Source organism: Mustelus asterias, chromosome 13 (assembly GCF_964213995.1).
Source record: "Mustelus asterias chromosome 13, sMusAst1.hap1.1, whole genome shotgun sequence".
NCBI lineage: Eukaryota > Metazoa > Chordata > Chondrichthyes > Carcharhiniformes > Triakidae > Mustelus > Mustelus asterias.
Genome location: NC_135813.1, coordinates 26,144,760 through 26,169,601, shown reverse-complemented (window position 1 = coordinate 26,169,601; position 24,842 = coordinate 26,144,760). Strand labels below are relative to the sequence as shown.

The 24,842-nt window shown below is 41.3% G+C and overlaps 1 protein-coding gene across 1 annotated transcript in view; it reads left to right on the top strand.

The window, feature by feature from the left end:
• LOC144502531 (zinc finger protein 618-like) overlaps positions 1-24,842 on the top strand; it is a 118,115-nt gene that overhangs the window by 67,273 nt on the left and 26,000 nt on the right. Inside the window, exons 3-6 of the mRNA XM_078226602.1 lie at positions 4,452-4,744; positions 15,197-15,283; positions 19,558-19,635; positions 20,128-20,172. Of these exons, the coding sequence (XP_078082728.1) occupies positions 4,546-4,744; positions 15,197-15,283; positions 19,558-19,635; positions 20,128-20,172 (409 nt within the window). The 5' untranslated portion in view covers positions 4,452-4,545. The remainder of the gene's footprint in view (positions 1-4,451; positions 4,745-15,196; positions 15,284-19,557; positions 19,636-20,127; positions 20,173-24,842) is intronic.

Below are 24,842 nucleotides of genomic sequence, written 5' to 3'. Positions count from 1 at the left end.
AATATACTTTGATTTGAAAAATGTTGAAATAATTACTTGGAATAAAAAATTGTTGTCTTGATTAAACAGGCAGCTAACAAATCTTCTGGTGCTCTGAAGTTTAGAGTCTAAACTGTCCTGTAAGTGAGCTGTTGAGCATCTGTAAATGTGCTCTTGTGGCATAACTTGTTTGTATTAGTGTACTAAATAAAAGAAAAATGCATGTTGGATCTAAGTATTTCCTGGACGTTTGTACCTATGAAAATTTACTGGCAGACACGTTAGTTGAACTTTGCCCTTCTTTGGTTTCTTAAGGACTAAAGATGACCATGTTGAGTATTTTCATAAATTCAAGTTGACCATCTCTTCCAAATGTTAGAAGTGTTTATAGAGGCTAGATGGATGATTGGAATATTAAAGTGAGGGAATATTAGAGTGAGGAAATTTTCTGTCTCCAGTCCGAGGTGGAACTTGCACCTCATGTCAAAAGGCCATGGACTTGAGCCCTACGCCAGAAAATTAAGCACTGCATATAGCCTGACACTTCAGTAGAATTCTGAGGAAGTGTTGCACTGTCAGAGGTGTTGTCTCATGACATGTCCAGCTTAGGCCCTATCTAATTTCTCAGATGGATGCAGACATCTCATGGCACTTGGAAGAAGCAGTAAGAAGTTTAACAACATCAGGTTAAAGTCCAACAGGTTTATTTGGTAGCAAAAGCCACACAAGCTTTCGAGGCTCTGAGCCCCTTCTTCAGGTGAGTGGGAATTCTGTTCACAAACAGAACTTATAAGACACAGACTCAATTTACATGAATAATGGTTGGAATGCGAATACTTACAACTAATCCAGTCTTTAAGAAACAAAACAATGGGAGTGGAGAGAGCATCAAGACAGGCTAAAAAGATGTGTATTGTCTCCAGACAAGACAGCCAGTGAAACTCTGCAGGTCCACGCAACTGTGGGAGTTACAAATAGTGTGACATAAATTCTGATTCTAGGATCGCATGATAAAGACTCAGGAGGAAAAAAGCAGAAATATTTATGTGAAATAGTGTGACATAAACCCAATATCCCGGTTGAGGCCGTCCTTGTGTGTGCGGAACCTGGCTATCAGTTTCTGCTCCGCGACTCTGCGCTGTCGTGTGTCGCGAAGGCCGCCTTGGAGAACGCTTACCCGAATATCAGAGGCCGAATGCCCGTGACCGCTGAAGTGCTCCCCAACAGGAAGAGAACAGTCTTGCCTGGTGATTGTCGAGCGGTGTTCATTCATCCGTTGTCGCAGCGTCTGCATAGTTTCCCCAATGTACCATGCCTCGGGACATCCTTTCTTGCAGCGTATCAGGTAGACAACGTTGGCCGAGTTGCAAGAGTATGTACCGTGTACCTGGTGGATGGTGTTCTCACGTGAGATGATGGCATCTGTGTCGATGATCCGGCACGTCTTGCAGAGGTTGCTGTGGCAGGGTTGTGTGGTGTCTTGGTCACTGTTCTCCTGAAGGCTGGGTAGTTTGCTGCGGACAATGGTCTGTTTGAGGTTGTGCGGTTGTTTGAAGGCAAGAAGTGGGGGTGTGGGGATGGCCTTGGCGAGATGTTCGTCTTCATCAATGACATGTTGAAGGCTCCGGAGGAGATGCCGTAGCTTCTCCGCTCCGGGGAAGTACTGGACAACGAAGGGTACTCTGTCCACTGTGTCCCGTGTTTGTCTTCTGAGGAGGTCGGTGCGGTTTTTCGCTGTGGCGCGTTGGAACTGTTGATCAATGAGTCTAGCGCCATATCCTGTTCTTATGAGGGCATCTTTCAGCGTCTGGAGGTGTCTGTTGCGATCCTCCTCATCCGAGCAGATCCTGTGTATACGGAGGGCTTGTCCGTAGGGGATGGCTTCTTTAACGTGTTTAGGGTGGAAGCTGGAGAAGTGGAGCATCGTGAGGTTATCCGTGGGCTTGCGGTACAGTGAGGTGCTGAGGTGACCGTCCTTAATGGAGATGCGCGTGTCCAAGAATGCAACCGATTCCGGAGAGTAGTCTATGGTGAGCCTGATGGTGGGATGGAAGTTCCATCCCACCATCAGGCTCACCATAGACTACTCTCCGGAATCGGTTGCATTCTTGGACACGCGCATCTCCATTAAGGACGGTCACCTCAGCACCTCACTGTACCGCAAGCCCACGGATAACCTCACGATGCTCCACTTCTCCAGCTTCCACCCTAAACACGTTAAAGAAGCCATCCCCTACGGACAAGCCCTCCGTATACACAGGATCTGCTCGGATGAGGAGGATCGCAACAGACACCTCCAGACGCTGAAAGATGCCCTCATAAGAACAGGATATGGCGCTAGACTCATTGATCAACAGTTCCAACGCGCCACAGCGAAAAACCGCACCGACCTCCTCAGAAGACAAACACGGGACACAGTGGACAGAGTACCCTTCGTTGTCCAGTACTTCCCCGGAGCGGAGAAGCTACGGCATCTCCTCCGGAGCCTTCAACATGTCATTGATGAAGACGAACATCTCGCCAAGGCCATCCCCACACCCCCACTTCTTGCCTTCAAACAACCGCACAACCTCAAACAGACCATTGTCCGCAGCAAACTACCCAGCCTTCAGGAGAACAGTGACCAAGACACCACACAACCCTGCCACAGCAACCTCTGCAAGACGTGCCGGATCATCGACACAGATGCCATCATCTCACGTGAGAACACCATCCACCAGGTACACGGTACATACTCTTGCAACTCGGCCAACGTTGTCTACCTGATACGCTGCAAGAAAGGATGTCCCGAGGCATGGTACATTGGGGAAACTATGCAGACGCTGCGACAACGGATGAATGAACACCGCTCGACAATCACCAGGCAAGACTGTTCTCTTCCTGTTGGGGAGCACTTCAGCGGTCACGGGCATTCGGCCTCTGATATTCGGGTAAGCGTTCTCCAAGGCGGCCTTCGCGACACACGACAGCGCAGAGTCGCGGAGCAGAAACTGATAGCCAGGTTCCGCACACACAAGGACGGCCTCAACCGGGATATTGGGTTTATGTCACACTATTTCACATAAATATTTCTGCTTTTTTCCTCCTGAGTCTTTATCATGCGATCCTAGAATCAGAATTTATGTCACACTATTTGTAACTCCCACAGTTGCGTGGACCTGCAGAGTTTCACTGGCTGTCTTGTCTGGAGACAATACACATCTTTTTAGCCTGTCTTGATGCTCTCTCCACTCCCATTGTTTTGTTTCTTAAAGACTGGATTAGTTGTAAGTATTCGCATTCCAACCATTATTCATGTAAATTGAGTCTGTGTCTTATAAGTTCTGTTTGTGAACAGAATTCCCACTCACCTGAAGAAGGGGCTCAGAGCCTCGAAAGCTTGTGTGGCTTTTGCTACCAAATAAACCTGTTGGACTTTAACCTGGTGTTGTTAAACTTCTTACTGTGTTTACCCCAGTCCAACGCCGGCATCTCCACATCATCACTTGGAAGAAGAGCAGAAGAGTTCTCTTGGCACCCTGGGCAACACTTACCCATGTCCAACTTCACTAAAATAAATCATATAGCTATTCATCTTATTACTATTTATTGCACTTTGCAATGCACAAGTTAGCTGCAGCAATGAATGCTGAGACCTTTGAATATTATGAGCAAAGATACTTCATAAATGCAAACTCCCTTTCTCAACTTTTCCTTATTTGCTCTTTTCTGAAGACCTAGGTGCAAGCATGTAGACAAAATCATTTCGCTCTTCCCAACCCCAGAAGGAATTGATGCACAAAAAATGGTTGAACATAAAAGAGAAAAGATTCTGCATTTGAGTAGTATGTTTTGTGATGTCAGGATGCCCCAAAGCACTTCACGTTCAATAATGTACCTTTGAAGTGTAGTCAGTGTTGTAATGTAGCAATCAATTTTCTCCAGATAGGTCCTCCCAAATGGTAAAGCCGGATCACCTGTTTTAGCAATGCTGGTTGAGGTATAATTATTAGACAAGACACGAGAAAAAATCTTCCCTGTTCCTCAAAATTAGTGCTATGGAATCCTTACGATCCATCCTTAATATTTCAACCAAAAGAAGGCACCTCCCAAAAGGCAGAACTGAAGGAATAGCCTCGAGTTTGTGCTCAAGTCTCTGAAGCGGAATATAATCTAACCAAACCTAACGCTAATCATATTTGCCAAGATATGAGGGAAATTATGTTGAGGTTATTCTAAAAAGTAGTTATTGGTAACTGTCACTGCAATCCACATAGTAGACATACAGCAGTAATGTTTGTAAAAAGTACAGTTTCCCTCAAAATAAAGATGAAGAACAACCTAACCATTTGAAAGAATCTGATGGCTTTCCAACCAGACCAAAACAAACACTTAAAAGCTTTAGTTATTACCTTAGTCATATATTCCTTTCTCTAAAATATAAAATTAGTCAGGCTAAATATAGACATTAATATATATTTTTCCCCTAACAGAAATTGAACAGTGCAAAGGATTGTTGCAGTGACTCCGCCTGATTCTGATCAAAATTTTAAGAAGTATAAGAAGTACGGAATAAAGGCCATCACAATGAGTTCCCTTGATGCAGCAATAAAGACTGAAAATAGAGATGAGGAGAGTGAAGTGCATGCTGAGTTGTGGCAAGATGAATCCAAAGATCACAAGAGCAACAAAAACGCCCGTGAGGTAGCGGAAATCTGTGTTGTGATTGGTGAGGATGGGGCTCAACGGTGTTCTGAACAGGATCAACCCAAAAATCAATCCAGTGGTAAATATTAACGTTCAAGTCTACCTATATATTTATTTTTAAAAATCTTGACCAAATGGCCCTTTTTTTTGTGTTGTAGATTTTGTGGCAATTCTACATTTAACCTATTTTTATGTTGTATTTTATAATGAAAACCCATAGAGCGGCAATCACAACGGGAAACCAATGTAAATAGTTGATAGGAAAATCAAAATAAATGTTTTACAGTCAATTAACTAATAACTTAAAATCTCATTTCACAATGGTATTATTAAACTTAGCTATTATTCTTTGCCTTTCATTAAAGCTTTTACTTGGAAGCCTCACCTTCTTCCCAAACAGTTGTCCTCAGTTATGGATTTTTAGCCCAAAGCAAGTTGGCTATTTGATCGGGGGAGATTCTCCAGTCTGATCAAATATAACATGCAGTATTTAAGCTGGACCATGTTTATGATGGAATGCTTCTCTTTCAGTCTCTTACAAAGCCTATTCAATTGTTTGTCAGAACTATTGAAAATTTAGAATACAGATTTCGAAAGTTTCATGTCTGTCTGTGTTACATACCTTTTGTACAACATTTGAAATATATTCTATAAGGCTCAGGAAGCATATTAAGATGAGGTGGAATGTATCTTCCTTCTAATTTTAATAATTAAAAACGTTTGATTTACTTGTGAAACCGAGCAGAAAAGCCCTAAATGCCAGCCGATTATTTAAGTTTAAGTTTATTCATTAGTGCCACAAGTAGGCTTACATTAACACTGCAGTGAAGTTACTGTGAGGATCCCCTAGTCCACCACACTCTGGCGCCTGTTCAGGTACACTGAGGGAGAATTTAGCATGGCCAGTGCACCTAACCAGCACATCTTTCGGACTGTGGGAGGAAAACGGAGCATCAGGAGGAAACCCACGCAGACAAGGGGAGAACGTGCAGAACCCGCGCAGACAGTGACTCAAGGCCAGGAATTGAACCCGGATCCCTGGCGCTGTGAAACAGCAGTGCTAACCACTGTGCCACCGTGCTTCTCTTTTGTTCATAGAAAATGCAAGCATTTTAATTATTGGCACCTAAGCGACCAAGGAAGAGAGGCAGTGTCTTTCCTAATCCAAAGTCATTTTAATTTTAAAACCATTAAATGAGTTGAACTTTGAAAATTGAATTTTAATGAAGTCACTAAATGTCAGTGACCCTAATGTTACAGTTTAAAGCACTTCTTGTGCAGTAAAGCAGTATATCCTCAGATTCACCATGTGCAATGCAATGGGATCTACTGGTTAACCCTTGCCATTATGTACAGTATGGTTACCACTGAAGTGAAGTTTATTTATTAGTCACAGGTAAGGCTTACATTAACACTGCAATTAACTCTGAAATTCCCCTAGTCGCCACAGTCCGGCGCCTGTTCAGGTCAATGCACCTAACCAGCATGCCTTTCAGAATATGGGAGGAAACCGGAGCCCCCGGAGAAAACCCATGCAGACATGGGGAGAATGTGCAAACTCCACACAGACAGTGACCCAAGCTGGGAATCGAACCCAGGTCCCTGGCGCTGTGAAGCAGCAGTGCTAACCACTGTGCTACCGTGCTGCCATTGACCTTCATGCATTACGGGCGGCACGGTAGCACAGTGGTTAGCACTGCTGCTTCACAGCTCCAGGGTCCCGGGTTCGATTCCCGGCTCGGGTCACTGTCTGTGTGGAGTTTGCACATTCTCCTCGTGTCTGCGTGGGTTTCCTCCGGGTGTTCCGGTTTCCTCCCACAGTCCAAAGATGTGCGGGTTAGGTTGATTGGCCAGGTTAAAAATTGTCCCTTAGAGTCCTGAGATGTGTAGGTTAGAGGGATTAGTGGGTAAATATGTGGGGGTAGGGCCTGGGTGGGATTGTGGTCGGTGCAGACTCGATGGGCCGAATGGCCTCCTTCTGCACTGTAGGGTTTCTATGATTCTGTGATTCTATTACCTTTAGTGGTTTATTTTGAATCTGTCGGACAAGGGAGATGCTCCACATTCTGTAAACCTTTCCTTCTTCTGAATAGTGTCATCCTCAAGGTGCTTAATCTACTGGTTGTATGCTTGTAAATTTCACCCAATGAGACCAGTTGAGCATAAGCAATTGATTTGATTTATTATTGTCACATATATTAGTATACAGTGAAAAGTATTGTTTCTTGCGTGCTATACAGACAAAGCATACTAAACATAGGAAAGGAGAGAGTTCAGAATATAGTGTTAGAGTCATTGCTAGGGTGTAGAGAAAGATTAACTGAATGCGAGGTAAGTCCATTCAAAAGTATATGATGGCAGCAGGGAAGAAGCTGTTTTTGAGTCAGTTGGTACGTGATCTCAAGACTTTCGTACCTTTTTTTCGAAGGAAGAAGGTGGAAGAGAGTATGTCCGGGGTGCATGGGGTCCTTGATTATGCTGGTTGCATTTCTGAGGTAGTGGGAAGTGTAGGCAGTGTCAATGGGTGGGAGGCTGGTTTGAGTGATGGACTGGACTTCATTCATGACCCTTTATAGTTTCTTGCAGTCTTGGACAGAACAGGAGCCATACCAAGCTGTGATGCAACCGGAAAGCATGCTTTCTATGGTGCATCTGTAGAAAGTGAGAGTTGTAGTGGACATGCCAAATTTCCTTAGTCTCCTGAGAAAGTCGAGGTGTTGGTGGGCTTTCTTAACTATAGCACCCGCGTGGAGAGACCAGGGCAGCTTGGTCACCTGGGCACCTAAAAACTTGAAGCTTTCTGTTTTGTCTGTTTGGCACGCAAGAAACAATACTTTTCACTATACTGATACATGTGACAATAAATCAAATCAAAGAGATTATGCCACGGATTGACATGCTATGATTATGATGATTAGGAATTTTACAGAATTATATTAGCTGAAATAAAATTTATTCTCTATTTCGCTTTCCCTAAAGTATATTTCACTGGGTACTTGAACCTCCCATATTGGGTTGAGTTATGGCCCAACACAGCCTGGGTGCAGATCTGCACTTGGCTTGAAACCGTTTACTGCAGTGGTTAGTGCTTGCTCTGGGGCATATGGTTACTGTCCAGAAGAGACCAAGTGGCGATTGTCCAGAGGAATTGGACCAGAAGATACTGTGTCCCTGATCAGTGGAGCTGTTGGGAAAAAAATAGTAATTTGCTTTAGTGGTTGTCATATGGTCATGCCCTTCTCGGATGTCCTTGATAGGTATGTTCCTGTCAGGCAGGGAGGAAGTGGCCAAGTGAGGGAACCATGGTTCACAAAAGAGGTGGAATGTCTTGTGAAAAGGAAGAGGGAAGCTTATGTAGGGATGAGGAAACAAGGTTCAGATGGCTCGATTGAGGGTTACAAGTTAGCAAGGAATGAGCTGAAAAAGGGGCTTAGGAGAGCTAGGAGGGGACATGAGAAGTCCTTGGCGGGTCGGATCAAGGAAAACCCCAAGGCTTTTTACTCTTATGTGAGGAATAAAAGAATGACCAGGGTGAGGTTAGGGCCGGTCAAGGACAGTAGTGGGAACTTGTGTATGGAGTCAGTAGAGATAGGCGAGGTGATGAATGAATACTTTTCTTCAGTGTTCACCAAGGAGAGGGGCCATGTTTTTGAGGAAGAGAAGGTGTTACAGGCTAATAGGCTGGAGGAAATAGATTTTCGGAGGGAGGATGTCTTGGCAGTTTTGAATAAACTGAAGGTCGATAAGTCCCCTGGGCCTGATGAAATGTATCCTAGGATTCTGTGGGAGGCAAGGGATGAGATTGCAGAGCCTTTGGCGTTGATCTTTGGGTCCTCGCTGTCCACGGGGATGGTGCCAGAGGACTGGAGAATGGCGAATGTTGTTCCCCTGTTTAAGAAAGGGAATAGAAATGACCCTGGTAATTATAGACCGGTTAGTCTTACTTCGGTGGTTGGTAAATTGATGGAAAGGGTCCTTAGGGATGGGATTTATGACCATTTAGAAAGATGCGGATTAATCCGAGATAGCACGGATTCGTGAAGGGCAAGTCGTGCCTCACAAATTTGATAGAATTTTTTGAGGAGGTAACTAAGTGTGTTGATGAAGGTAGGGCAGTTGATGTCATATACATGGATTTTAGTAAGGCGTTTGATAAGGTCCCCCATGGTCGGCTTATGATGAAAGCGAGGAGGTGTGGGATAGAGGGAAAGTTGGCCGATTGGATAGGTAACTGGCTGTCTGACCGAAGACAGAGGGTGGTGGTCGATGGAAAATTTTCGGATTGGAGGCAGGTTGCTAGCGGTGTGCCGCAGGGATCAGTGCTTGGTCCTCTGCTCTTTGTGATTTTTATTAATGACTTAGAGGAGGGGGCTGAAGGGTGGATCAGTAAATTTGCTGATGACACCAAGATTGGTGGAGTAGTGGATGAGGTGGAGGGCTGTTGTAGGCTGCAAAGAGACATAGATAGGATGCAAAGCTGGGCTGAAAAATGGCAAATGGAGTTTAACCCTGATAAATGTGAGGTGATTCATTTTGGTAGGACAAATTTAAATGTGGATTACAGGGTCAAAGGTAGGGTTCTGAAGACTGTGGAGGAACAGAGAGATCTTGGGGTCCATATCCACAGATCTCTAAAGGTTGCCACTCAAGTGGATAGAGCTGTGAAGAAGGCCTATAGTGTGTTAGCTTTTATTAACAGGGGGTTGGAGTTTAAGAGCCGTGGGGTTATGCTGCAACTGTACAGGACCTTGGTGAGACCACATTTGGAATATTGTGTGCAGTTCTGGTCGCCTCACTATAAGAAGGATGTGGAAGCGCTGGAAAGAGTGCAGAGGAGATTTACCAGGATGCTGCCTGGTTTGGAGGGTAGGTCATATGAGGAAAGGTTGAGGGAGCTAGGGCTGTTCTCTCTGGAGCGTAGGAGGCTGAGGGGAGACTTAATAGAGGTGTATAAAATGATGAAGGGGATAGATAGAGTGAACGTTCAAAGACTATTTCCTCGGGTGGATGGAGCTATTACAAGGGGGCATAACTATAGGGTTCGTGGTGGGAGATACAGGACGGATATCAGAGGTAGGTTCTTTACGCAGAGAGTGGTTGGGGTGTGGAATGGACTGCCTGCAGTGATAGTGGAGTCAGACACTTTAGAAACATTTAAGCGGTTATTGGATAGGCACATGGAGCACACCAGGATGATAGGGAGTGGGATAGCTTGATCTTGGTTTCAGATAAAGCTCGGCACAACATCGTGGGCCGAAGGGCCTGTTCTGTGCTGTACTGTTCTATGTTCTATGACATGTTGTAGGCTGAATGCAAGCTGTAATGCCAACTTCTGGGCATTCCAGCATTTAATTGTCTGTCCTGACACATCTGGAGGAAAATTAAGTAAATAGTAGTAATGGAAACCAAAATTCAGCTGCACTAAGGATCAGCACTTGATCCTCTTCCTGATTGTCATGACTGGGGAAGTGAGATAGGAAATGCCATGGTCATTGACGTTTGTAGATAACTTTGAACAATGTAGTAGGGATAATGAGAACATGAGTATCTGGAAAACTGGAGGAAAGGAAGACTGGTGTGAAGATCAGGAGATCGAAGGCCCAATATATGGACAGCCAGTTTGAGCCTTGGGAAGTGGATCAGAGTGAAGCTGTAAAGATTATGGTTGAAAACTTGAGAAAAGTACAAGTACTTGGGATCAGTGGTGGCAGGCGATGGAAGTGTGGCAATAAATATAAGCAACAGGTTAGCTCTAGTTAGAGTAATTAAAAGAGTGCAATGGAGTATTATTGCTGAAACTGAAAGGAAAAATCTACAAGGTAGCTTTGAGACCAGCCATAATATATAGTGCAGAAACTTGGGCAGCATCACAGACAGAGGAGCAACAACTGTGTACTAATGAGGTGCAGATACATAGATGGATCTGTGAAGTGACAAGAAAGGACAAGATCAACAACCATAACATCAGGGGGTTGGTGAAGATTTTGAAGCATCGAAGAAAGTAGCCAAGAAGAGTGCTAAAGTGCAAAGGGACTTGGGAGTCCTAGTCCAGGATTCTCTAAAGGTAAACTTGCAGGTTGAGTCCGTAATTAAGAAAGCAAATGTAATGTTGTCATTTATCTCAAGAGGCTTGGAATACAAAAGCAGGGATGTACTTCTGAGGCTTTATAAAGCACTGGTTAGGCCCCATTTGGAGTACTGTGAGCAATTTTGGGCCCCACACCTCAGGAAGGACATACTGGCACTGGAGCGGGTCCAGCGGAGATTCACACGGATGATCCCAGGAATGGTAGGCCTGACATACGATGAACGTCTGAGGATCGTGGGATTATATTCATTGGAGTTTAGGAGGTTGAGGGGAGATCTGATAGAAACTTACAAGATAATGAACGGCTTAGATAGGATGGACGTAGGGAAGTTGTTTCCATTAACAGGGGAGACTAGGACGCGGGGGCACAGCCTTAGAATAAAAGGGAGTCACTTTAGAACAGAGATGAGGAGAAATTTCTTCAGCCAGAGAGTGGTGGGTCTGTGGAATTCATTGCCACAGAGGGCTGTGGAGGCCGAGACGTTGAGCGTCTTCAAGACAGAAATTGATAAATTCTTGATTTCTCGAGGAATTAAGGGCTATGGGGAGAGAGCGGGTAAATGGAGTTGAAATCAACCATGATTGAATGGTGGAGTGGACTCGATGGGCCGAATGGCCTTACTTCCGCTCCTAGGTCTTATGGTCTAAGAGATTAAAATGATATTGTCTTGTATTGTAGGAAGAGAGGATATGTGGTGAAGCGAGTGGTAGGGATGGAACTGCAGGGAGAAGAGGAAGGCCTAAGACCAATGGAAGGATGTGTTGGTGAGAGATTTAAATGCAGTGGAATTGGAAGAATGGGTCACTGGCAGGAGGAGATGAAGGATGATCGATCAGCATTGGTGACCCAAGCAAAATGGGCAAAGCCAAAAGAAGTAGTAATAGTGATGGAAGGTAATTCAATAGGATCAGCAGTCTGAGTGAAATATATTATGCCCCAGTTTTTTTAAAATTCTCTTCTGTACTCTGGTGTCAGCTTTATTTAACCATTGCTTCCATAATGTGAAACATAATCATTAATTGGCTAAAAGGCCTGCATTTATAACTTCTCCTGACATTTGATTCTACCAGAAGAAAAATGAGTTTGAAGCTTCATCTGTTTGTTTCCTTGACTTTTTGTAATCTCTAGTTCACTGATTTTGAAAAGGAACATCTTACTACCATATCAGTTTTCTGCATTATTTTGAGCACTCTGTCCTTATGGTAGTCTTTTGTAATGACAGCAAGTAGAATCCTTTCAACTCTGTGCTCGTGTAAATTTTAGGAGTTAACCACAAATTGCTGTCTGCTTTCAGACAGCCAGTTTCATAGTGGATTATGTGTCTTCAAATGAAGGTTATAAAGAGATTTGTGAAATTCTGGTATTCGTTGTGGATGCAATTAAGCTGTTTCTCGGATTTTGCTAATGGAATTGTTGGCAGCTGCTGTGGAAAGCAAATAGAGATATATTAGAAGAAAGTTTTGTTCAACTTGTGTACAAAATTATACCTAGCACACGAGTCTTCACCTTCAAGAATGGTGAGGTAACTGATAGCTAAATCTAGTAACATTGTTTTGGGAAATAAAAGTCTTCAAATACTACTGCCACCAGAGGCAAAAAAACCTACCATAAGTTTGTTATATTTGTAGGTGGAACGGAGGAGGATCATCAAGTAGGAAGGTTCTCGAAGGGAAAATATTACCAAAGTTGTGCAGTATAAATGTTTGCATGGTTTTAAGCTCAGTTCTGAAATACTATATGATTTTGGTACATTCGTGGTAGAAGTGGTGCCTAGAAGCCGTCCTAGGGGCTTTACAAAATCTGTAGTAATGGAAATTTTGACCACAATTTGACTTTGGAGAATGCCACATGAGAATACAGGCTCCTGTATTTAGTGTTCAGGCACAACTTTGATTGGGATGCACTGGATTTCTCAGTAACTTGTATTGGCAATCTTAAAATATTGGTGACCTCAGCATGACAGCTATGCAGATGACCAAAAATATTTGGAATTTATTGCTTCAACATAACTGATTTAAGACTTCACAACTAACTTTTAGGGTTATTAATGAATTGTGTTGCACCTATTATGAGCAAGAAGTTTCTCATGCAGTTGCATTCTTTTCTCAGTCATCAATGCCAGTGATGATTTCTGTGCCGTACAAAATTAAGATGTGCATTATTTCAAATTATTACTTGGATTGAGAGTTTTGCTACTTATGCACAGTTTACACATATGCATATTTGTATAGCATAGTTTTCCATATCTCACTCTCAATTTGACTGCAATTTGATTGTGCATCAAAAAATCCCATACGAATGTGACAACAGTTTTATGCCATTTTTGCAGCAAGAATTTTGATTACACAAAAAAGGGACAAAGGGTGCACGGAAATAATAAAACATGAATCAGTGGATCCAATATGTCATCATTGAAATCAATGGAAAGGTTTAGACGGTGATTAATCCAACAGTATCGGCAAAAGTTAATAGAACCCCAAAGATGCGCTCATTTCTGTTTTCTTTGTCTGATTATTAATTGGGGGAAACACCTTGGTGTTTCCTGAGAATTGGCATGGAACAGGGGTGACAGCAGAGAAAGAAAGAAGAGAAAGTGGGAAAATTGTGAAAAGACAAAACAAAATACTGCCCCGTCCCATTTGCCATTTTACTTTCTTCAAACTCAATCTCCTCACCTAAATATAGATTTTAAATAGCCGAGACCCATGCACAAGCCTTTTGGCACTCTATTAGTTAATTCCCTGTTGTTCTGAAAATGACCCATTTACTCCTTTTTTTTTCTTCAGTCAGTTAACTAATCCTCAATCCATAATATATTGGTCCAGATCTTCTGGTCTCTGGATAATTGGAGAGCAGAGGTACCCTTAAGAAATACCAATGCAGCCCATGTTAGGGCCAGTGGAATCCTGGTGTAAGCACGTTCCCAATACTTATGTGGGAAGTTTAAATTTCCAGTTGCCAGTTTTATCCTGCCCAGATTCCTCCACGATTGGCCAGAATGACGAAGACCTGGACTCTTTGTCCTGTACTTACTCTATTTATTTAAAAACCCTGGCTTTTGCATGGATTTACTTTAGAGGGTTTCAAAGTATGTATAAAACCGGTGTGGTTCAAAGTAAATTAGCTGCAGTATCAAAGCACTCCAGAACCCACAGCAATGTTCACCCCCATCCCCTGACTGACCATCCGGCACCCAACTGCCTGAGCTCCCTGACTGACCATGCCACCTGACCTACCCTTTCCCCATATCCACTTAACTTAAACATTTGCTTTCTCTCCTGTCAAAGTGGCTGGAACCTTTAAATTGAGCAGTTTATCGCAGCTAGTACTGTATAAAAAAAAAGAGGTTATGGTTTCACTTTCCCTGGCTCTATTACACTGCACAGAAAAGACTTTGGAGCTGCTGCTTTGCACATGTTTCAGGAGGCTTGTGTCAGAAGTCTGGGTGAGAATCCAACGATGATTACCACTGCAGACCTCCGCCCCAGTTATCTTTCCTACCTGTCAAACACTATTTTACCTTCCATAAAACTGCATTTGACTTTGCCTAATCAGAAGTGCTATTTTAGCACCTCCATCAGTAAGTTCTAATATTTTTCTTATGATTGATGTTGGGCTAATGAGCCTCTAACTCCCTGATTCCCCCCTTCCTCCTTGTTTGAACAGCGGGGCTATATTTGCTACCTTCCAACTCATGGGTACCATTCTGGAATCTGGAGAACTCCAGAAGGTCAAAATCAATGCCTCCATTATCTCTGATACCGACTTTTGTAAACCATTAAAAGTGTAAGTCTCATAGAAATGTATATTCATTGAGAATTATTAATTATTTCTTCAGACGTTCCCCATTACTTATCTGCCATCCTCTCTTTTAATCTAATTTCCCAATCTAACTCGGCCAACTTGCTCTTTTATCTCATTTAAGCTTAAATTTAAGACCTTAGTTTTGGACTTGACTATGTTACTCTTCAAATTATAATGAGATTCTATTGTATTAAGATCACTGTTCCCCAGAGGATCCTTTAAGATTGTGAATTAGTCGTGCCTTATACACAATATTAGATCTAAAATAGCTTTATTTCTGTCATTTTTATTTTTGTACTTTTATTCACCTTTTGGAATCTGTCTTGATGTGCTTATTGAACATCGCATCCAGTACAAGTATAAGAGAATTTGGAGACAGTTTTTCTCATGTCATATTCCAAACTACAAGGTGAAAGTGTGTGTTTCGCTATATCTTGGCAATCCTACAATGAAGAGTATTGTCCTTTTCCCACAGCTCAATGTAGTTTTTAGCAGGAATGATTAGGTAGCAAGTAGTGACAGTTCTGGCTAATGATTTGTTTTCGTTCCCTTGTCTATACAGGCTTGCAGTTACTTGAGCCCATTTTACATTGTTGCAACCAAGTCTCAAACACTGATTTCTTTATTACTTCCACCAGAATTTGATGGACAGCCGGGGAAACCAAACCTAGTGAATGACAAAGAAGAGAATATGGAGTGGAAACCACAGCAACAGGCTTCACTAAGTGAGTAACAAGAATCCAAAGTTTCTTATTTCTAAGCTGCAAATCATGCAATATTGGGATCTACAATAACACAGAGGTTCCTGCACTTTTAAAAATTTGTGACATTCTCAGAATATATTGTTATTCCATTATTGGGGTATTTTCTTTATCGTGGACAAACTATTTTGATCTATTACTCGTTCATTATGTGAATCATTTGAAAGAAAAATGTTGCTCATGGTTTAATTTGCTTAAATATGTAAAATAAATTGAAAAGTGCTCTGGGAAAATTGCTCAAAATGCACATCAGTCCTTTTTCACCACAAGTTAGTTTTTGGCCATTCTATACTATAATCCTTTTGATAAATCATGTACAATTTAGTGCCAATTTGCTATGCAATATTTTAAAATGACTTTTGAGCAAATAGTGTTTTCTGTGTCCTACAAAATAGGACTGTTATTTACTCCTGTAATTATATGAATGTAAGATTATTTGTCTACTTATCCTGTTTTCCTGGTGAAATTTGTATTGTTCAGTTAGTAATCTTCACTGAGTTTGCAATAGCAAATGTTTACTGAGTAACGAAAGGCTGATGATTCTAGAAATAAGTAGAAAATCAGTGAGGGTCAGAAATATTACCAGAGTACAGCAGTATTTCTTTTCACTGCAAAACTGTAATGGAAACCCCTGAGCGATTCAATCATCTGTGTGGCAGACCTGTAATCATAGATTAGTTGCAATTCGCAACTATAATTCATGTTAATAGTTTCTTTACATTGGAACTCTGGCTCAGCATATTATTGAATGGTGTCAGCCATCTTTCTTTTAAGCTGGAAAAGAAAATTGCATTTATACAGCACTTTGTTCTCAGAAATGTTTCACCTATAATTATTTACTTTTGAAGTGCAATTGTTATGCAAGTGAATGTGGTGGCCACTTAAGACACAGCAAGGTTCCACAAGTAGAAGTGAGGTGAACAAGTTTGGCCTAGGCACTGGACAGTTCCCTGTTCTTTGTTGAATAATTTCTGAACCAAACTTAACACTATATGAGCCTGTTCAGTGAATAGCTGGGTGATATGAAATAGGAATGTCCCAAGTTCAATCTCCATTCTGTTCAGTTAGCTGATTTCAGCTGTCTGGTGGTAGGCAGAGTTTAAGCTTGATGACCTCGGAGCTTGTGATGGTGGGGTGGGAGAATCCAGATTGTTTTTCTACTTCTGATCACGTCTTCTGTTTGTCCTATTGGAGGAAGTGGATGTGTGTTAGATGAGGATCTGTGATCAATGTGTTACTTTATGATGTTGGTTTCACACGAGTGTTGCACTGCCAGCCATGCTTCTGAATTTATTGATTTCTCAGTCTGGCTGTTGTGTTTGTTGCCTGTACAGTTAAGCTGTAACCTTGGGAAATAAAGAATAAACCATTTATTTCCTGCACAACACAGTACATATTCACTGAGTATAGAGCATAATTGGTATTATGTTTATGGAAAAGTCTGCTGCACTATCTATCATCTGCCATCCTAATCAAGGGAACAGTTCAAAGGTGAGAGATACCATAGGGGCATAATTTAAATATACATTTCAAAAATTAGTTGGATTGATCAGTTGTTAATTCAAGCCTGTTTATACTGAAAATAACAGCTAAGAATTTTTTAAGCAGAAAAGTTGCTTCTAGATGGCGTGTTTTAACATTTCAATGCCTAGATTATTTCAAAATCTTAATTCGGATATGAATCTAAAACATCCTTCCTGCTGCATCCTGATTGTTCTGACAATATTGGTCTCATCAGTGTAATGGCTGACATATTCCTGGTATTGCTTTCTTTGAAGAATTTAATAGAAGAATGCATTAAATATGTGGTGAACAATTTTAATTTTGTCAGTCTTTTGACCAGGAATTTTGGTGCTAATATTTTTCCAGCACAATAGTTCACATATTTCAGTTTGAAAGAACTTGGTCACAGTTAACAACAGTTAACCCTCTGAGTACTGAGTACCCTATGCCACTTTATAAACACCCTTGCTCCAACCTGTACAAAATTTATATAATTGCTGACAAATTACTATCAGAAAGAAACCTTGAAGCATAGAACATTTCTGAATAAAACACTAATTTTGTATGTTTTTATTTGGTGTGGAAATGCTGGTATATTCCTAAAAGGTTAAACATATCTATTGTTGAAAAGTTAACTTCCACAATAGAAGTTGCTTTGCTCCAATAACCCATTAAGACTCGATTAGTAGCACAACAAAACGTGGCTGCTGTCTGTACAAAAGTTTAAGCGCGTTTTGCAGGTTTTTTTGTGATTTCCTTTTAAATGAGAAATGCACAAACAATGCCTGGTATTTAGGAGGGGGTTCAAATTTTAATGATTGTCACTTTGTGCACTAATGAGTAGTTTTTACATTTAGCATATTACAATTATGGATTCGTTTCTCTGAGGCATAGCACTGGTGCAGTAAACCAAGAAGGGCCTTTGCTGAATTGATGTAGTTTGCTGAGTCAATTCCTAAGATTATGGTTACTGTGGCAACGGTCAGCATCTTTGGAGAAAGACCAGATACAGTTTAAGGTAAAACTCTTCATCCTAGCACTTAAAAAGGGGAAGAGAACGGAGGGGGAATAGGTAAGCAAAGACATGAGAAAAGTATGACATGTAATGTGTTTAAAAGTAAAGTAGGACATGGTTAGATGGAAGATATGATATTTATGACAGATGATTGGATGAGGGTTAATAAAATAAATTTAAGATATAATGCAAAAACTGAACCAGAAGTAAATCCAGTTTAAAATAGAAGCTAGACAATCTCAGGTGAAGTTTGACAGCCTGAATAATAGCCCAACACTAAAGATGTAGATTTGTTACTTGCCAATGTGCAGAGACAGAAGGCCTCGACCCAAGTGCCAAACCTTTTTGCTTTCTCTCGAACCTTCTAATTTTGTTTGAATTCTCCAATGTGGAAGAGTGTGTACCTTCAGACATTGTACACTAAATTAGAGGCAGTGCCTGAAATAAGGATGTACTTCCGATCCTCGTGCACTTATTAACTGTTTATGGTGCAGTGTCCTGCACACTGACAAGACTGAGCATAGGTTAGGTAACCACTTTTCCAAACGTTTCCATTCTAACTGCGTGTATTCCTGAGCTCCTTGTCTCCTGCAACTTGAATTCCCTGCCTTGTCTTTTTGTCTTTGGCCTTTGCAATGTTCTATTGAAGCTCTGTACAAGCTCGAGGAATAACTCTAACTCTTTAAAGTTAAAATGGATTAGAATAATTAAAAATGTTGACATAGAGAGGTAACTGGTAATGTAAGATGGTTATTGTTAGTACTGAGAGCGGAAGAAATATTGTTATTTGAATTATATTTCTTCTTTGGGCTGTTGGATCCTGCTATTTTGCAAGCTTTCCCTTCCCTCAGGCTCTTCCTTCCCCTCTTCTATTTCCCATTGCTATGCTAGTCATATGCTCTTTGTCTCTCTTGTGCTGCTAATTCCTTTCATTGTACTCCATGACATCATCTGTTGTAAGGATTATCTCAACCATCTAAATGTCTGATGGTTACTCCACCCGTATTTCCCTTTTCTCACCTTTGTTCTGATTCTATTTAAATAATTGCTCATTTTCTATTCCGATGAAAGGTGACACACACAACTGATCTATTCTCTTTGTAGATCTTGGCTGGCCTGCTGTGTTTCCACCATTATCTATTTGTTTTGTTCATTTCATACATTTGCTATTTTGCTTGTTCTTTTTACTGCAGTTAAAACCTGTTTCTTTCATGACATTAGGCACCACATTTTGAACTATTTTTAATAAATTTTAACAAAGTTAAAAGGGGCTTTTAAAACCTAAAGGACAGGATCATGCATAAAAAGTGGAATAAAAAAGTGTAATAAAAGATCAGTTGGTAAGGTTGGGAAAAAACCTGGTCCCCACTCATTGCTGCACAAAACAGCGAACTGCACTGCTCATTTTTACTGAATTGGCATGCATCGTTACTGCAGCATTATGCTGTATCTGCAGCCATGGTGTGTATTTTGCTTTTCTCTATCACTTGGTACTGTTGAATCCGTTTACATCAGGAAAGGAAAAATTGTGCCCAGAGCTCCAATAAGAGCCAGTGTACATGGTTTAAGATAAATGTAAAGTACTTTATGAAATTAGTGGCTGATTTTTTTTTACAATAAATGAAACTCTTGCAACTTGGCCTTTTTTTTTAAAGAAAATAATTTCTTACATGAACAGTGAACAGCCACTGCATATAGTCTGACTCCTTCTTTGTTTCAGGGGCCTACATATGTGGTGCCTGTGGGAAGAAGTACAAGTACTACAGCTGTTTCCGGGCACATGTGAGAGCACACCTAGGTACATGTTTATTTTTTTAAGCGTTTATTGGTTTAACCCTTTGAGTAATGACTTTTTTCTTTACACTTTCCAAATGAGCACAAACCTTGTCATCTAACATCTTGAAAGCTATGGCGTTTAAATCGTTAACTTTAAATTATTGGAGGAATCTATGGAACTTGACAGCATTTCTTCATTTTACATATTTTGTTGAATAAAATCAAAATGTTGTAAACCTATTACTCATTTTGAAGCAAAACTTCTCCTGTAGTACTCAAAGGGTTAACTACAGTAATAGTGTAGCTTTATCCATCAGCCGGACTCTTCAAAATGACATACTGCAATACATTTATTGTTCTATTGTACATATATGGTACTTGACCAAGTAGATGTTATTCAGCAGTTCATTTTCCAAATGTTTATGAATATAGTTTGATGTAATAAATAATTAAGCATATTATTTATGGTCAAACTGAATTTAGAATATATTTTTAAAATTTTTCCTTTTCACAGAAAATGAAACTTCCTCTGCATCAGCTGAGAGCTCCCCACAGACAAGTAAGTACTCCAAACCTTCCTTTCTTAGTAATGTTGTTTTGTCTCTATCATTTCAACATGGATGGCTGACAGCATGGGTTAGTGGAGAAGATTTTTGATGTAATTTTGATTTCTTATTGTCGCATGATATACAGCAAAAGTATTGTTTACTGCACTCTATGCAGGCAAAGCGTACCTTACATAGAGAAGGAAAGAGAGTGCGGAATGTAATGTTACAGTCATAGCTAGGGTGTAGAGAAAAGTCAACTTAATGCAAAGAGGTCCATTCAAAAGTCTGGTGGCAGCAGGGAAGAAGCTGTTCTTAAGTCAGTTGGTACATGTCCTCAGACTTTTGTATCTTTTTCCTGACAGAAGTAGGTGGAAGAGAGTACGTTTGGGGTGCGTGGGGTAATGATTATGCTGGCTGCTTTTCCGAGGCAGCAGGAAGTGTAGACACTGTCAATGGATGGCAGGCTGGTTTGAGTGATGGACTGGGCTTCATTCATGAGCCTTTGTAGTTTCTTGCTGTCTTGGACAGAGCAGGAGCCATACCAAGCTGTGATGCAACCAGAAAGAATGCTTTCTATGGTGCATCTGAAAAAATTGGTGAGAGTCGTAGAGGACATGCCAAATTTCCTTAGTCTCCTGAGAAAGTAGAGGCATTGGTGGTCTTTCTTAACTATAACATTGGCATGGAGGGACCAGGGCAGGTTATTGGTGATCTGGATACCTAAAAACGTGAAACTCTCGACCATTTCTACTTCGAACCCATTGATGTAGACGGGCATGTTCTCCACTACGCTTCCTGAAGTCAATGACTATCTCCTTCATTTTGTTGACATTGAGGGAGAGAGTATTGTTGTCGCATCAGTTCACCAGCTTCTCTATCTCTCTTTCCTGTACTCCATCTCGTCAATGTTTGAGATCCAACCCACTACGGTGGTGTCATCAGCAAACTTGAAAATCGAGTTGAAGAGGAAGTTCACCACACAGTCGTAGATGTATAAGGAGTATAGTAAGGGACTGAGGGCACAGCCTTGTGGGGCGCTGGTGTTGTGGATGATCATGGAGGAAGTGTTGTTGCCTATCCTTACTGATTGTGGTCTGTGGGTTAGGAAGTTCAGGATCCAGTTGCAGAGGGAGGAGCCATGTCCCAGGCCACGGAGCTTGGGGATGGGTTTTGTAGGAATAATAGTGTTGAAGGCTGAGCTGCAGTCAGTAAATAGGAGTCTGACATAGGTGTCTTTAGGTTGAGTGCAGAGCCAAGGAGATGGCATCTGTTGTGGACTTTTTGTGGTAGTAGGCAACTTGTAGTGTATCCAGGCAATCTGGGAGGCCGGAATTGATTTGTGCCATGACTAACATTTCGAAGCACTTCATAATGATGGATGTTAGAGCCACCGGATGATAGTCATTAAGGCACACTGCCTTGCTTTTCTTTGGTACTGGGATGATGTCATCTTTTTGAAGCAGATAGGGACCTCAGATTAGTGTAACGAGAGGTTGAAGATGTCTGCGAATGCCCAACCAGCTGATCCATGCAGGGTCTGAGTGCTCGTCCGGGTACCCCATCCGGGCCAGTCGCTTGCCGTGGGTTGACCTTCGAGAAGGCTGCTCTGACATCTGCAGTGGTGACCTCGAATACAGGTTCGTCCGAGTCTTCCGGGGTGGAGGGCATGCTCTTGCTGACCTCTTGCTCAAAACGGGCATAGAATGCATTGAACTCATTGGTGCCGGCGATTTTGCATGCCTTCATCTTGTAGCCTGTAATGTCTTACACACCTTGCCATAGTCGGCGGGAATCTGGGATTCAAGTTTGGTTTGGTACTGTCTTTTGGATCATATGTGACTTTCTTGCATAGGTCAGGGTCGCCTGACTTGAACGTCTCAGACCTGGACTTCAGCAAGCAGTCGATATCCCTGTTCATCCATAGTTTCTGGTTGGGAAACACATGGGTTTACTTCTTTGGCTCACAAGATACTCTGGCGGCATGGTAGCACAGTGGTTGCACTGCTGCCTATCAGCGCCAGAGACCCGGGTTCGATTCCTGGCTTGGATCACTGTGTGTGGAGTTTGCATGTTTTCCCTGTGTTCTGCACAGGTTTTCTCCGGGTACTCCAGTTTCCTCCCACATTCAATTGGTTAGGTACATTGACCCAAACAGGCGCTGGACTGTGGCAACCAGAGGAATTTCTCAGTAACTTCATTGCAGTGTTAATGTAAGCCTTACTTGTGACTAATAAATAAAACTTTAACTTTAAAAAAGATATTGTGTCAGCTGCACTCTATAATAAGGTCACCAGGATATCCTGGCACACTTGGATGCTGGGTTTAAGGACCAAGAGCGTCAGAAAAGGGAGCCTTTACAGAAATGAAACTGTGCTTTGAACTTAACTGTTTATTTTGAAACAGGATTTGGTTGACCAGATATTTTAACAATTAGACCAATGAGATTTAAAAAGTCAATCAGGAAGAAGTTGGAAGAGATTACAAGGGATACACTTAGACGATAAAAGCAAACCAAAGGCAATGTCTGCTGCACTTAATAGCATGACTGAAATCGAGGGCAAAGCCAGAAGTTCCTCAGAAGAAATGTACACAAGACTACAATGCATAGACTGGCCATTCAACCTAACCAGTTCATATCACATGAGTGAATAGCTCTAATCCATTTGCTGACTCTGCCCAAATATTCATTGAATTTTCTTTTCCTCCATTCAACTATTCAGTTCAGCCTTAAATATTGCTGTAGTTTCAAATTCAACCACTGAATCTGAAAATGAAACACACAGCCTAACAGTTTCTTCTGCACTCTGTTTAAAATCTCCTATGTTTAATCTTGCATCATGCCTCTCGCTTTAGAGCCCTCAATTACTGGAACTGTCTGCTTCTATCTACTGTCTAACCTATTAAACACTTCCATTGTATTGTCTCAAACTTTGTAATGTTTGAATCATAAAAACCCCAATTTCCAAAAGTTTTGTTTTGTATTCCCTCATAGTAGTTAATATCCTGGTGAATGTGCATTGTATTTTCAATATCTTTCCTGTAGAGTGAGTCCCAAAACTACATACAGTACTTTTAACTGAGGTCTTGTAAAGACTTTAATATTTTGTAGCTCTTGTGATGAAAGTCTTGAATTCCATTAACTTTTTTTTAAAAGAGCCAAATTAACCTTGCATGCGAGTATCGTGTGAACCTTTATCCTCCGAGCATTAAGCTTAGCCCTATGCTATTACTGTTTTTAAAAATTCTATCACCTCACATTTGGAATCAAAGGGCAGGATTTTATGCTTCACTTGGGTGAGACCAAAAATTCCCACCCATGGTCAACGAAGATTTCTGTGGGCGAGGTGTTAGAGTTCTGGCCATAGAATTCCTACAGTGCAGAAGGAGGCCATTCAGCCCATTGAGTGAGCACTGACTTTCCGACAGAGCGCCTTACCCAGGCCGGCCCCCTGCCCTCTCCCCATAACCCCACTCATTTTGACACTAAAGGGCAATGCCATTGAAATTCCACTCGCAACCATCCCCCATCTCAATTATTATCAGTTTTCTCAAGAATTAATTTATATCTTCTGTTTGGTATCATCTGCAAACTTTGACACAGCTCCCTTCAGGGGCATATCTGAATTATTGATAGTTAAAAGAAGTTCCAGAACTGAATCAAGTGAGATGCTGCTGTCTCCTTCCAGTCATTATGGCAAAACCTTTGAATTCTGTTCTCTGTTTACTCCCTTTGTAGCTATCCATGAAAGTCACTTCACAAAACTTCTTGGTTAAATAGAGAGAGAAATTAAATAAAGAAACTGGCCATACACAAACACGTTTAAGTGCAATAAAAGCTGCAACTAAAAATAACTTTTCCGCAGTCTATTTTCAAAGCAGGGAAGTATGTTTAGCTGATTTGTCTTCACTTAAAGCCTTCTGTTTTTTTAGCAACGAGTCAATCTCCTGTGGATTTGCACACCAGGGTGGCCAGAACCAAATGTGCCTACTGGTGAAGGAGGTTTAGAGGGTAGGAGTATTTGCAACATGATGAACCAATGTAATTTTGTTTCAGTTTTAAAATGTAACATTCCTTATTTTAATATACAATCCATTATAAATTCCTTCATCAGCTGTTATAATAGGAACTGCCTTTGCAATAAGGCCATACAGTTACCACACCCACCCATCAATGGTGACATATCTATAGGATGGAAGATCACATGACAAACTTAGATTTACCACTTTCGTCATTGGTGCCGACAAATTCATTCATAGTGTGAAACATTGGCTGGCAGTTTGCTCAGACATCAGATTTTTAATATTTTTAAAATTTTACTTTATTTTATTTTACCCCCTTGTAAAACCTGAGAGAATTTACTGCTACATTGGTTCAGTTTGGTGTGTCAATATGTTCACATAGAACTTGATAGATGTAGTCAATCTTTTACTTTAAAAGATTGGTCAATGCCAACTTTGTTCTGAGGGTGAGCAGGATGACAAATACATTTTGTAGATGTACATGCCATCTTTTTGGTCTTGGAAATCTGCTGGGCTTTTATCTTTACATGATTTCTGGATTGAAGATGATGTTGTGAATTTGTTTTGCTGGGTAAGGGCAAAGTTGCGTTGAATTCACAACAACCTATTAATAAAATAATTGCTCTTCTCCATTCTATATCATGTGCTACGTTATTTACAA